Consider the following 12,936-nt stretch of genomic DNA (forward strand, 5'->3'; position numbering starts at 1 on the left):
GCTATGCTTACAAGAGCAGTCTTGATTCTCAGTGGTTGAGACCAGGGCCGTCTTTACCTGGGGGTGCAAGGGGTGCGGGGCACCCGGGTTCCAAATTCTGGGGGGCGCCAGGCGTCTGCCGCTGAAACTGCCTAATCTCTTAACTATCTACCTGCTATGAAATAATAAATAATTTTGATCAAGCTAGGAAAACAAAATACAGGTATACCTAGGTATTACTGAAATGTATACCTATTGTTTCAGTAAAAGACTTTTGACTTTGTGCGCTCGTTTACCAAAGACGCGCCATGCCAGCGGCGGTGCTTGTCATTCACAACGGTGGCGCTTGTCAGAGTCAACAACAGTGCTTGTTATTCACAACGGCGCCGTGTACGCGAAATTAACTCTTACATCAAAATATTGTGTTACGTATTGTATTGAGCTGCTACGCGGCAGCGGGGTCAGCGGCACCTTTGACACGACTGATGTTTCTCCTAAGTAGGTGCCTAAACAATACTTAGAAGTTTAAGTGTGGTGTTGTTGTGTACTTAAGGATAAGTGTATTGTATATAAATGAGCAAATAAAAAAGTTTGTTTCTTTTTCCTCCCTTCTTTCGTAAACAAGAGATAAGGCATAAGCGTGATATCTGACATAAGCATAATAAAAATTAATTTGGGGTCTAAACTAAATTTGGGGGCACTGGGCGGATCTTTGCACCCCGGGGGTGCATATGCTAAAGACTGCACTGGCTGAGACCTCAGGGGAGTGTAGAATGTATAGCCCCCATCCCAAATGTGGTAGCCACCTAATGTAGCCCTTTCCTATCCCCCAAATGAGTCAGTCGTTCACCTTAATTGTATACATTACCCTCAATATTTTCAAACAGGTTGCTGTGAATGGCAAAACAACGAATGTTCCTTATGCTGATGGTCATGTTGAAGTCAATATCTATGGGGCAATAATGCATGAGATCCGGTTCTCTTCTCTGGGGCACATCCTCTCCTTCACTCCAAGCAACAATGAATTTACTTTACAACTTAGCCCAAAGAGCTTCGCTTCAGAGACGCATGGCCTTTGTGGTATGTTAGAAAATTTACACTTTGGGTGGTTTTCAGGTAGTTATTAGGTAAGGGTGTTTAGCGTTTTAAATGGTGGGTCATATCGACACAACACGGGCTTTTCCACGGGAAGCACTGGGACAAAACAACAACAACAATTGATTATTTATATACCGCCCATCTGACTGGGTTGCCCCAGCCACACTGGGCAGCTGCCAACAATAAATAATACAAACACAACACAACATCAGAACAAAAAACACTCGGACATGCAGCTTCAAAGCCCAGACCTTTGCCTAGAAGCAACAAAAGGAAGTCTGGATGAGCCCTCTCTAGAAACAGTGTGCATCATAGCTGCCAATTTATCCCTTTTTTTAAGGGAAATTCCCTTATGCTGAATAGGCTTCCTCGTGAGAAAAGGGAAAACTTGGCAGCTATGGTGTGCATTGATTGGAGCTGGCATAAACCAACTCTTGCCTTTCTCATAAACCTTCTAGGAGCTTTTGATTAGAATTGTGTCTGCAGCTCACCTGAAATACAGAAAATGTGTGTGGCAGGGGTGTAGCATTAGGTGAAGCAAAATGTGAAGCCAATTTGAAGGGTCCTCTTCAGGTGAAACATCTGTAGCAATTTTGAGATAGGCCTAACATAGTTTTGGTAGGATTAGCAAACATTTTCAAGTATGGGGTTTATGCATATTCTAAGCTCAGGTCCCTGTTGGAGATAAATGACTTCTAAAGCTGAAATATTGTACAATTCTCTTCCATCCCTCTCCTGTAGGGATCTGTGACCAAAACAGTGGCAATGACTTGGTGTTAAGAAATGGCTCCTTTACATCTGACAGCAGCCTCTTCATTGACGAGTGGACAGTGAAGCGGCCAGGGGAGATCTGTGAGGTGAACAGAGCTGGCCAATGCGTTGGCCATGCCACGACAAAGTGCAGCATTTTGCTGTCCCCTCAATTTTACGAATGCCACCAGATCATTCCTCCAAACTTGTACTATGCAGCTTGTGAAGAAAACAACTGCTATGGTGATGAAATATGTGAGATCATATCTTCCTATGCACACCTCTGCAGGATGCAAAGGATCTGCGTGGATTGGAGATCTCCAGAGTTTTGCGGTAAGGATTTCACTGCTTCTTATAGAAATATAATCCTCAGTAATCCAACTCAGTCTTTGTGCTGCCTCAAATTTCTGAACACAATATTTAAACCTTGGAGGTGGGGGTGCGGCATAGCTGCCAAGTCTCCCGTTTTCCCCGGGAAATCCTCGTTTTTCCAGCTGTTCCTAGATGAAAAAACGGATTTTTTTGTTTTCCCCCGGTTTATTCTCGTGCAGTGGCCATTTTGGAACTGGGCGGAGCATGCTCAGAAGCGACTTTTGATGCTGCTCTGCCCAGTTCCAAAATGGCTGCAGTGCGACTTCTGGTGCAGCGGCCATTTTGGAACTGGGCAAAGCAGCATCAAAAGTCACTTCTGAGCATGCTCCGCCCAGTTCCAAAATGGCGGCAGCGCTACTTCCGTTCTGCTATTTCTGGCCCGGTCCCTTATTTCTCTGACAGAAACTTGGCAGGTATGGGGTGCGGAAGGGCAGGTTGGTCATCCCCCCCCCCTGACTACCAGCACAGACAACACAAACACATATATAGTACACACACAGGTGTGAAATGTATACCTTTTAATTCAGACTGTTGTCCTCCCTGCTTATAACTAGTTTTTGCCACCTCCCAACAGTAACCATGCAAATATGTCTACAAGTTCATAAGCAGGGTGTGCAGAAAGTAGCCCTCCCTTCTGGTTTCCTCCCAGCTTTTGATATTCAGAGAAATGCTACTTTGGACACGGAGGCTGGTTTTGTTTTGTTTCTATTATTAAACCGTCCTCACTAATAGCTGTGGGTAGATTTGTTGTTTACACTGGCTGTGGTAACGCCTTTACAAAGATGACTAAGGACGAAACTAAATACAATTAAATACATGCAATTAACCGTGGTGAGAACTGCTCTTGGAAATTCAATTGGAGGTTTGGTAAGCCACACCTAGATTTGGATTCTCCCACGCTTTCTCTTTGCTGGGGCAGAGAGAGCTCCCGTTTTCTCAAGTTGACCCTTCCCGCTCCAATGGAGTTAACTATCATGGGCTCTCCAGTCTTGATTGGGACCTACACCTATTGCCAATCAACTTCATTGGGTTATTCTGAATCCTAGTATTATGAGGAAGGGAGAATGCTTTCTGTTCACTCTTTCCGTCTCACTCATAATTTGCTGTCTCTAGCACATGGGTCGACAAACTAAGGCCCATGGGCCGGATCAGTCCCAATTGCCTTCTGGATCCGGCCCGCGGACGGTCCGGGAATCGCCGTGTGGATCACCAGCACCTGCGTTCTCTCTCTCCCTCCCTCCCTCCCTCCCTCCCTCACATGGCGCCTCCTCCCTCCCTCCCTCCCTCCTCCTGGCTTGTCCCTGCCCTGCCTAGAGGAGGAAGGGGGCTGGGCTTTGTTGGTGCCAGCAGCAGCAGCAGCGCTCGAGTGGCTGCCATTTTAAGCAGCCCCTCTCCGGAGCCCTTTCACGTGCCACTTACCATCCCTCTGCCAGCCCCCGCCACTCCAATTCCCCCCCCTGAAATATAGTCTGACCCCCCCACAAGGTCTGCTGAGGGACAGTGGACTGGTCCCCTGCTGAAAACGTTTGCTGACCCCTACTCTAGCATATCCATCCCCTTTACGTTCTAACCTTTTCTCATAGAGAGGCTGCTCCAACCCTTTGCTCAGTTTTGCGGACTTATGTGGGAAATACATGTGATTGCCATTGGTAGTGTGATTTGACACCAAGCTCTGCTTTATAAGGCTAGAAGATGGTTGTTGAGCTTTCGCCCCGGAAAGTTCAAAACGGCTGGTTGTAGTCTCATCTCACATTTGCTCTAGAGGGGGCGAGCCAGGAAATATAACGAACCCTTCCTCTTCAGAGGCAACATACCTTGGAATACCTAAGGGAGGGCAGTTGTCCATGCTTTATTTATGGACTTCTCAGAGGCGTATAGTTGGTCAATGTTAGAAACAAGATGATTGACTAAGGGGAGTCATGATCTTGCAAGACTCTTCTTATGTTCCAGTTGTGTGGCGATACCCCGATGCCTCCCCAGGAGAAATAAAGACACAGGACACATTGCATAAGGTTAATGGGCATAGAAGGCCACAACTTTATTGATTACGGATGTAGAGAGGTATTGGCATAGGCAATGGATCTAACCGACTATATCCGACTCCAGCCCACTCTGCTGGCAGTCTGTGAAGGGTTAACCACCGTTGGATGAGTCCTGTGATGCACATCAACTAGGAGCTCATCCTGGGGTCACCACTAGAGGGCGTGCCCTCTGACCCTCACCTACCACGGCTTCGGACGTGGCCACGCCCCCAGACTCCTAAAGGGAGTACCCTTCCGCATTTGGGGGAGGTGATGGCAGCAACCTCCCCCCCCACCTGTACCTTTCAGAGATAATCCAATGAGGCCGATTCCCTGCCGCGCGCTCGCTTAAATCAGCGAACCATGCCCCCTTGGAACCTCCTAATTGGATGCGCCAAGGGCACGCCGCGGCAGGGAGCTGACCAATGGGCTGGGGGGGGGGAATGGCAACCATTCCCCCCCCCCCACGTGAAGGCCTCGTGGGCCCACAACATCTCCTCCTCCTACGGTGGAAGAGATTTTTCAAAAATCCATTTGGCCTGAGATGCCAGTAAATAAAAAGTGCCTATCTCCAACAGGAAATTAAGTGTCCTTTACATCACTTTCAGTTTTTTTTTAAAACAAGAGGCTGTCTCCAAGACAAATCTTGGATATAAATTTTGAATATGCCATGATTTTCTTGTCTACTGTTAATTCCCACTGCTCTACAGGTCTGCCCTCTTTCTGCCTAGAAGGACACAGTGAAGGGTGTTCTCCTGTACAGTATTGCTCTTTTCCCTCTCACTCTTTATAATATTCTTCTGTTACTCAGTCACACAAGGCTGCACATAAAATAACCACTACCTAAAAGCTTGGTGCAACCACAACAAAAGGTGCAGTCTCCACCTTGCAAGTATATGAAGAAGGCATCTCTGCTGTTGGTGGTTTTCATTTGACCTTCAGATCCAAGCAGAGAAGAAACTACTTGCATTTTAATTGAAGGGGAATTTAGCCAGAATGAAATAGATTTCAGTTCTTAGAGAACTGCACGAGACATATTTGAGAAGGCACTGTTCTTGCAGCCTAGTGTTTTAAGAAACTACCTACTGCAAATATTCCATAAGGAATAATCTGAGAAAAGAGAGAGAGAGAGAGAGAGAGAGAGAGAAAGAAAGTACTGCCTGCCATTTCCTGGATTTAGTGAGAAAGCCAGCTTTCCCGTCACAGCATCCAAGGCTCAGGCATTTTAATAACCTCTCTGAATTCCTCAGATTCTCAGCTTGTGACATAGCCACATACAGCCAAAGAACTCCCCAATTTAACTACCAGTTCGCATAAAGTAGTCTTTGGTGTATTAACAATGGCATCTTCTTTCCCTGTTTCTTAGGAGCAGGTGCATAACTTAGGGTGGTCAGGAATAGCATTGTCAATTACAAGGACATTGTGCAGAATACACAAATGACTCAATGGACAGCATTGCTTAATCACTGTAACATTGCAGACCAATAAAAAATACGTATAGGTTTACCAAACCTAATTTAACCTACTTCTGCAGATCTCTGTTTGAGAACTAGTTAATTCCTGGAGCTGCAATGTAATTCTTCATGGAGCTCCCACCAGGTTGTGGTGCTGCTGTTGCATTTCTTGCCACACCCCTTAAGGCCAGGGAGAAGAAGGGATCTTAAAGGTGGGTGGGTAGATGGAAAGCGGAGGTTGGCAACTGCCCTTATTCATAAGGCAAATGGTTTACTTTACAACATTTCTCTGGGTGTCCTGATATTAGGGACACCTGGGCTTCAACGAGAAACTACAGTGGTACCTCGACTTACAAATGACTCTACTTACGAAATATTCTACTTACGAAGGGAAAAAATGGCCGCGAGCAAATGAATTTTTTCGACATCCGAAGGGAGCAGGGAGCGCAGCAGCAGTGAGGGCAATGATCCGGCAGGAGGCCGGCAGGGCAGCGGTGGTGAAGAGGGCCAGATGAAAGGCTCCCTTGAAGAAGCAGGAAGCGCGGTGGCAGGGAGGCAAAAAGCGGAGCGCTGAGATGCTTCCGCCGATCAGCTGTTCCACGGCTTTAAAGCGGTTTCCCTCAGCGAAGCTGGCAGGGCGGCGGCGAGGGCAACGATCCAGGCAGCGAGAGGATCGTTGCCCTCGCCGCCACTGCTCTGCCAGCTTCACCGAGGGAGAACAGCCGCAGAACAGCTGATCAGCGGGCGCATCTCAGCGCTCCACTTTTCGGCCACCGCCGCCATGCCTGCCGCGCCATCACGCTTCCTGCTTCTTCGAGGGAGCCTTTTACCCGGCCCTCTTCACCACCGCTGCCCTGCCGGCCTCCTGCCGGATCATTGCCCTCGCCACCGCTGCGCTCCCTGCTCCGTGGTGCGAGACCATTGCGGCCGTTTTTTCCGCAGCTTTGGGGCTTTTTTCTAGGTTCCGAAATGAATTAATCCGTTTCCAATGCATTCCTATGAGAAACCGCGATTCGGCTTACAAATGTTCTACATACAAATGTGCATTCGGAACGGATTAAATTCGTAAGTCGAGGTACCACTGTATATGGGCTGTAGCTGGAACTTGGCCCAATGAGCATCTGGGACCATGTGTGTGCAGGACTTGGAGATCTCTTTTGAACAGGAACCTGTGATGCTGGCTTCGACAACTGGCCAGCAGCATGAAGCCTCTGTGCTGACCAGGCCTGTCATTCCGCCCTTGCCTGGTCAACAGGCCAGTAACCTTTGCCTGTTGCACTTCAGGTTCTAGCTCCCTGATTCTTCAGCTCCAGCCACTGACCCCAGGGATCCCGAGCTAGAGAACATAGCATCCAGGTTCAGATTTAGGATCACCTGCCGTTCCCTCTCTCGGCCCTGATTCGTGAGTTTGACAATGATTGTACCCCTGGTGTTGATTCGCAGTGGATTTTTCAGCTAGCTGTTCCATTTTCCACTGCCTCCCTCAATAGTTGGGCAAGGTGCAAGTTGTATCTCCTCTTTCCCACCAGCCTAATTTCTACACTGGCCCATTGTTATTGACTCATAATTGAAGGTTGCCCAATCTCTGAGCCTCTCTGCTTAAATGTTGATTGTGCTGAGAACCAACTGATCTTCTCTGATCCTTTTCTGAAGTCTGCCGATCACATTTTGTGTTGGAATCCACTTTGGGACCACATCTGACGTCTACAACTTTTATAAATGAATATAAAATTAAATAGTCTTATAGTGAATTGATAAGTTAAACTAAGTGTGCATTGTGTTGGGAAATAGTTATGTCATGCTAAATCTACCGTCAGTCAGTTTCATTCATTGAGTTACAGTATTTGTGGGGGGAGGGGAATCTCTCGCTCACTGTTCATAATTTTGTTTTCTAAACAGATTGATATATCTGAACAGCTCACTGTGGGAAGTAATACTATTTCTTTTAATATAATTTTGTTTAAACTTTTATTTATTTCATAAAATTCATATACAGTGGTGCCTCGCTAGACAAATTTAATTCGTTCCACGGGTCTTTTCTTATAACGAAAATTCGTCTAGCGAATCCCATAGGAATGCATTGAATTTTTTTTAAAATTTCTTTTTGCCCATAGGAACGCATTAATTGAATTTCAATGCATTCCTATGGGAAACCGAGATTCGCTAGACGAATTTTTCGAAAAACGAATTCGTCTAGCGAGGCAACCTCCACTCGAAAAATCCTTTCGTTAAGCGTAAATTTCATTAAGCAGGGCATTCGTTAAGCGAGGCACCACTGTACTAGGTAAAGGTAAAGGTACCCCTGACCATTAGGTCCATACATGGACAACTCTGGGGTTGTGGCGCTCATCTTGCTTTACTGGCCGAGGGAGCCGACGTACAGCTTCCGGGTCATGTGGCCAGCATGACTAAGCTGCTTCTGGTGAACCAGAGCAGTGCATGGAAACGCCGTTTACCTTCCTGCCGGAGCGGTACCTATTTATCTACTTGCACGTTGATGTGCTTTCAAACTGATTGATTGTAAAAAAAACCAAAGCAGTTTACATTTTGATAATGCAGTAAAATAAAGAAAAAATCACAACCCTACATTAAAACGTAATAAAGATAAAAATTACCTCAACTTTCTAAACATCTGGGCAGGCATGTCTAAACAGGAATGTTTTTAGCAGGTGCCGAAAAGAGTACAGGGAAGGTGCCTGCTTCATCTCCATTGGCAGGGAGTTCCAAAGTTGTAGGCGCTGCCACGCAAAATGACCAAGTTTTTACAAATGCAGAAAACGGGTATTATGTGGCATCTGTGGCAGTTCCAATTCTGCCGACTGAAGCGGTCCAGTGGGCACATGTGGGGCAAGGCAAGATGATAGGTCAACTGGTTCCAAAGAATTTTCTATACAAATAGTAACTCCTTGAACTTGGCCTGGCAGCAAATGAGCAAGCAGTGCGCATCTCTGAGCATGGGTCTTATATACTGACAAGGCCTCACTCCTGTCGGCAATTGTGCTGCAGCAGTCTGCACCAACTGCATCTTCTGGATCAAGCACTAGGAAATCCCCACATAAGGGGCTTTATGTCTGCATTTTGATGCAAGCGTTACAAATAATACCTCCGACTTTTATAGCCACGAAGGTATTTTAAGGACCCGATCTGCAGCTAAAAAGAAAGGAACGTTGCTGCTCAATTAAGTAAACACAAAAGTATGGTGTAACCTATGAGCATCACGCCTTGCAACAAACAACTTGGTGTTTAGGAAAATCTTCTCGTTTCTGAACATGACCTCACTGTCTGTGGAAAGAAGAGTGCATTGTCAAACTAAAAATAAATTAATCCTTAGCTAGTTACCCGCAGTAATGGATGTGAACGAGCAATGCATGCCTGCGACAAGAAATAGCCAGGGAATATGTTTACAGTCCACCTGCCACCCGACCCCAAAGGCACAGCTTTCATAAGGTCCAAATTGTATATGCTATGGGGTGAGATGATCCTACCTGTAGGGATGTGGGTGGCGCTGTGGTCTAAACCACTGAGCCTCTTGCGCTTGCCGATCAGAAGGTTGGCAGTTCGAATCCCCGTGACGGGGTGAGCTCTCATTGCTCCGTCCCAGCTCCTGCCAACCTAGCAGGTTAAAAGCATGTCAAAGTGCAAGTAGATAAATAGGTAAGGCGGGAAGGTAAACGGCGTTTCCGTGCGCTGCTCTGGTTTCACCAGAAATGGCTTAGTCATGCTGGCCACATGGCCCGTAAGATGTACACCGGCTCCCTCGGCCAGTAAAGCGAGATGAGCGCTGCAACCCCAGAGTTGTCCGCAACTGGACCTAATGGTCAGGGGTCCCTTTACCTTTACCTTTAAACGGCATTTCCGTGCGCTCTGGTTTCTGTCACAGTGTTCTGTTGCGCCAGAAGCTGTTTAGTCATGCAGGCCACATGACCCGGAAAGCTGCCTGTGGACAAACATACTTGGTACACTTTGTGGAGGCAAACATACTTGGTACACTTTGACCTGTGAATCTTTGCTGATGAATAATAGTCGAAACAGGGCCTTGTCCTGATGTTTACCGGAATTTATCCTTATTTGCCTGCAACATTGTGATTGATTCCCATTTAAACTCCGCATCAAATCAATAAAACCTTGTGAAGATTTTTTTTGAAATCATCTTCTTTTGGCCTGAGTTCTTGCAATTTATCGTTTATTTGTGGACAAACACCAGCTTCCTCAGCCTGAAAGCGAGATAGTCGCCTTTGACTGGACTTAACCATCCAGGGGTCCCTTTACCTTTACCTTATCTGTAATATGTACGTGGTTGACAAATGTGTGACATGACATGGTGTTACATCACACTTTTCCAATGACCGCTCTGTTCTAGGTTGGCTTGGGCTATGATGGGGGAAAGGGGATAGGGAAGGAGAACTTGGGGGGGGGGGAGATCATAGAGGCAAAATGTTCTTGCATGCAAAGGAGGTGTCAATGGGATTCTTGTGCTCAGCTCATGGTGCACCAGTGCCAATGGCAGCCATTGTGCCACGACAGCAATGCCTTTCCACCTTGACCCTCTCTTGGTTACAGATAATTTTGTTTCATCCTTGAATAGCCAGTGATGATCCTGTCCAGTGATAAGAAAGAATGATACATGGGATGGGAAAAGTTCTGGGTTATGTTTGCGCTGAAGTCTAATAAAACTTTTAATAGTCACTTAAATAAATGAGAGAGCAGGCTCAGCAGCTACAAAGCCAACTTTCTGGCAGGGCTCTCGATGAAGATGTCTCTGTGATATATATTTTTTCCGCTTTAAGATGCTACAAGGTTAACACCTTCATTCAAGTCCTCTGCGGTTGCTTTACTAATATCTTTCAAGCACAAATACGGACATATTTTAAATACACTACTGGTCCATCAAGTGCCCCGTCTTTGAATCTTTCCTGCATAGTATATCCCACGAGAGGGACTGAGATGTCAAAGATACCCCACCTGCCAAAATGCAAAGGCAGGAGGGAGGACAAAGATGTATGATGTCTTCTGAATTGTCACAGGGATGTGCAGCCTGCAAAGTTACTAACCGCGGCACCTTGGAGCAGTCTCTGACTTGGAGGGCCACAAAGAATTGCTGTGAGACATGGGGATGCTCCAGAAGCACTCATTCCATAATAAACACCCCCTGGAGCACTCTAAATGCCGTATGTGAGCTATGTGTGCCAAAGGCTGACATCCATTTGCTTGAAAAAATGGCGTGCTGTCCAGTGCTGACAACATTTTTATGCTTGGCATCAAAAAGTAACCACTATAAATACTTCAAAAAGTGCCCTCCTCCTCCCATATTTTAACATTCAATGTGCCCAACTGAAATATGAAATGGCACTCTTGGCATTTCCCAGCTAAGGCCTCGGTCCAGTATACCTGAAGGAGCGTCTCCACCCGCATCATTCTGCCCAGACACTGAGGTCCAGTACCGAGGGCCTTCTGGCGGTTACCTTGTTGCGAGAAGCCAAGTTGCAGGGAACCAGGCAGAGGGCCTTCTCGGTGGTGGCGCCTGCCCTGTGGAACACCCTCCCATCAGATGTCAAAGAGAAAAACAGCTACCAGATTTTTAGAATCATCTGAAACAGCCCTGTTTAGGGAGGCTTTTAATGTTTAATAGATTATTTCATTTCATTTTTCTGTTGGAAGCCGCCCAGAGTGGCTGGGGAGGCCCAGCCAGATGGGTGGGGTATAAATAATAAAACCATTATTATTAATTTGATTGATTGATTGATTGAATTGCAGTTAACTTAGATTTCTCTCACCCTAGTCCAAGCATTCAGGATGGATTTAAGACGGACTGTTTTTATTCTATATTGCATCTCCATTGCAGACAAAATAATAATATTGTTTTATTTATTTATTTATTTGCTTACTTACCATTTCGTTTATTTCCTTGTGTCTGGTGTTCTTCACAGCTATGGAATGTCCAGTCTCGATGAGGTATGGCTACTGTCAAGGAGGCTGCATGAAGCACTGTGGGAATGGTAGCAACACAGAAATCTGCATGGATTATCCCACAGAAGGCTGTTTCTGCCCACAGGGACAAGTGACCCTTGATGGCAGGTGTGTTCACGAAGAAGAATGCACCCAGTGCGTCAGTGAGGATGGGACGCGCCACCAGGTAGATCTCTAGTTATTGCTTAGCGGTTCTGAATCTCGGCTGGCTCTTAAGGAGTTCACATTGTTTTGCGTGCTTAGACCTTTAAACCTCCCCCTATAAATAAATTCAGAGGAGACTCAAATTTTGGTTTCGTTTTTGGTAGAATTTAGGCCACAACTTTATTGATTACATCAGGTCAGCGGTTGCATAGGCTCTGGTTCGACTAGCTCCCTGCACCATTGCAGGTAGCGCTGACCCAGGGCACCACCATAGGTCAGCCTAGGGTGGACACCTGGAATGGCGGAAAGCCGGGGACATGCTATGTCCACCACCAAGATCTCCCTCTGGACTCAGGCCATTAAAGTGGGGGAAGACATTTTGGAAATGGAGAGGGAAACTTTCTAGGAATTTTCAGGATGCATACATACAATGGCAAGTACTTACCTTCCAAGTCACTGACTGCAGAATCCGGAACCGGCAGCTGTGTGACACTGGAAGTTGCGTCGACGTAACTTCCGGTGTCGTTTTGCCCTTCTATGGGCACCGAAAATGGCCACCACCGGCTTCGAAAGTCGCTTGCACACATGTCAGGAAGTCCATCAACGCAACTTCCGGTGTCGCTCCGCCCATCTATGGGCACCAAAAATGGCCGCCACCGACACCGGAAGTCACGTCTATGCACTTCCGGACATGCGTAGATGCGACTTTTGAAGCCGGCGCTGGCCATTTTTGGTGCCCATAGAAGGGCAAATCGAAAGAAAAAAATGGCCACCAGCAGGAGAAAATAACGGAGATAAACGGGAGACAAAGTGATACAGGGGACCACCGGGAAAACGGGGGTTTCCCGGGGGAAACGGGGTACTTGGCAGCTATGCAAGTAGCGAGGGCAGAGGCTTTTTTTATTTAAAAAAACTTATCCCATTTTTCTCAATTCCCCCCCCTCCCCAGAAATCTCCAAATTTCCTCCCCATAGCCTCCCCATTTCCAAAGACAAAAAGTTTATGCTGCACTCCCTTCTCAGCCATTATTTATTTATTTATTGAAAATACTCTTTATTGGTGTCAATGTATCAATCTACCTTTTTGCAACGCCCCCCCCCCCCAATTTAGAGACCCTGGTTTAAAATACACTGAGACTGAGATGGTTGAGA

At 46.5% G+C, this 12,936-nt stretch overlaps 1 protein-coding gene across 1 annotated transcript in view; it reads left to right on the forward strand.

The window, feature by feature from the left end:
* VWF (von Willebrand factor) overlaps window positions 1–12,936 on the forward strand; it is a 158,022-nt gene that overhangs the window by 100,416 nt on the left and 44,670 nt on the right. Inside the window, exons 36-38 of the mRNA XM_035138705.3 lie at window positions 867–1,059; window positions 1,819–2,160; window positions 11,602–11,807. Of these exons, the coding sequence (XP_034994596.2) occupies window positions 867–1,059; window positions 1,819–2,160; window positions 11,602–11,807 (741 nt within the window). The remainder of the gene's footprint in view (window positions 1–866; window positions 1,060–1,818; window positions 2,161–11,601; window positions 11,808–12,936) is intronic.

The sequence above is a fragment of the Zootoca vivipara genome, chromosome 5 (assembly GCF_965207765.1).
Source record: "Zootoca vivipara chromosome 5, rZooViv2.hap1.1, whole genome shotgun sequence".
NCBI classification, from domain to species: domain Eukaryota; kingdom Metazoa; phylum Chordata; class Lepidosauria; order Squamata; family Lacertidae; genus Zootoca; species Zootoca vivipara.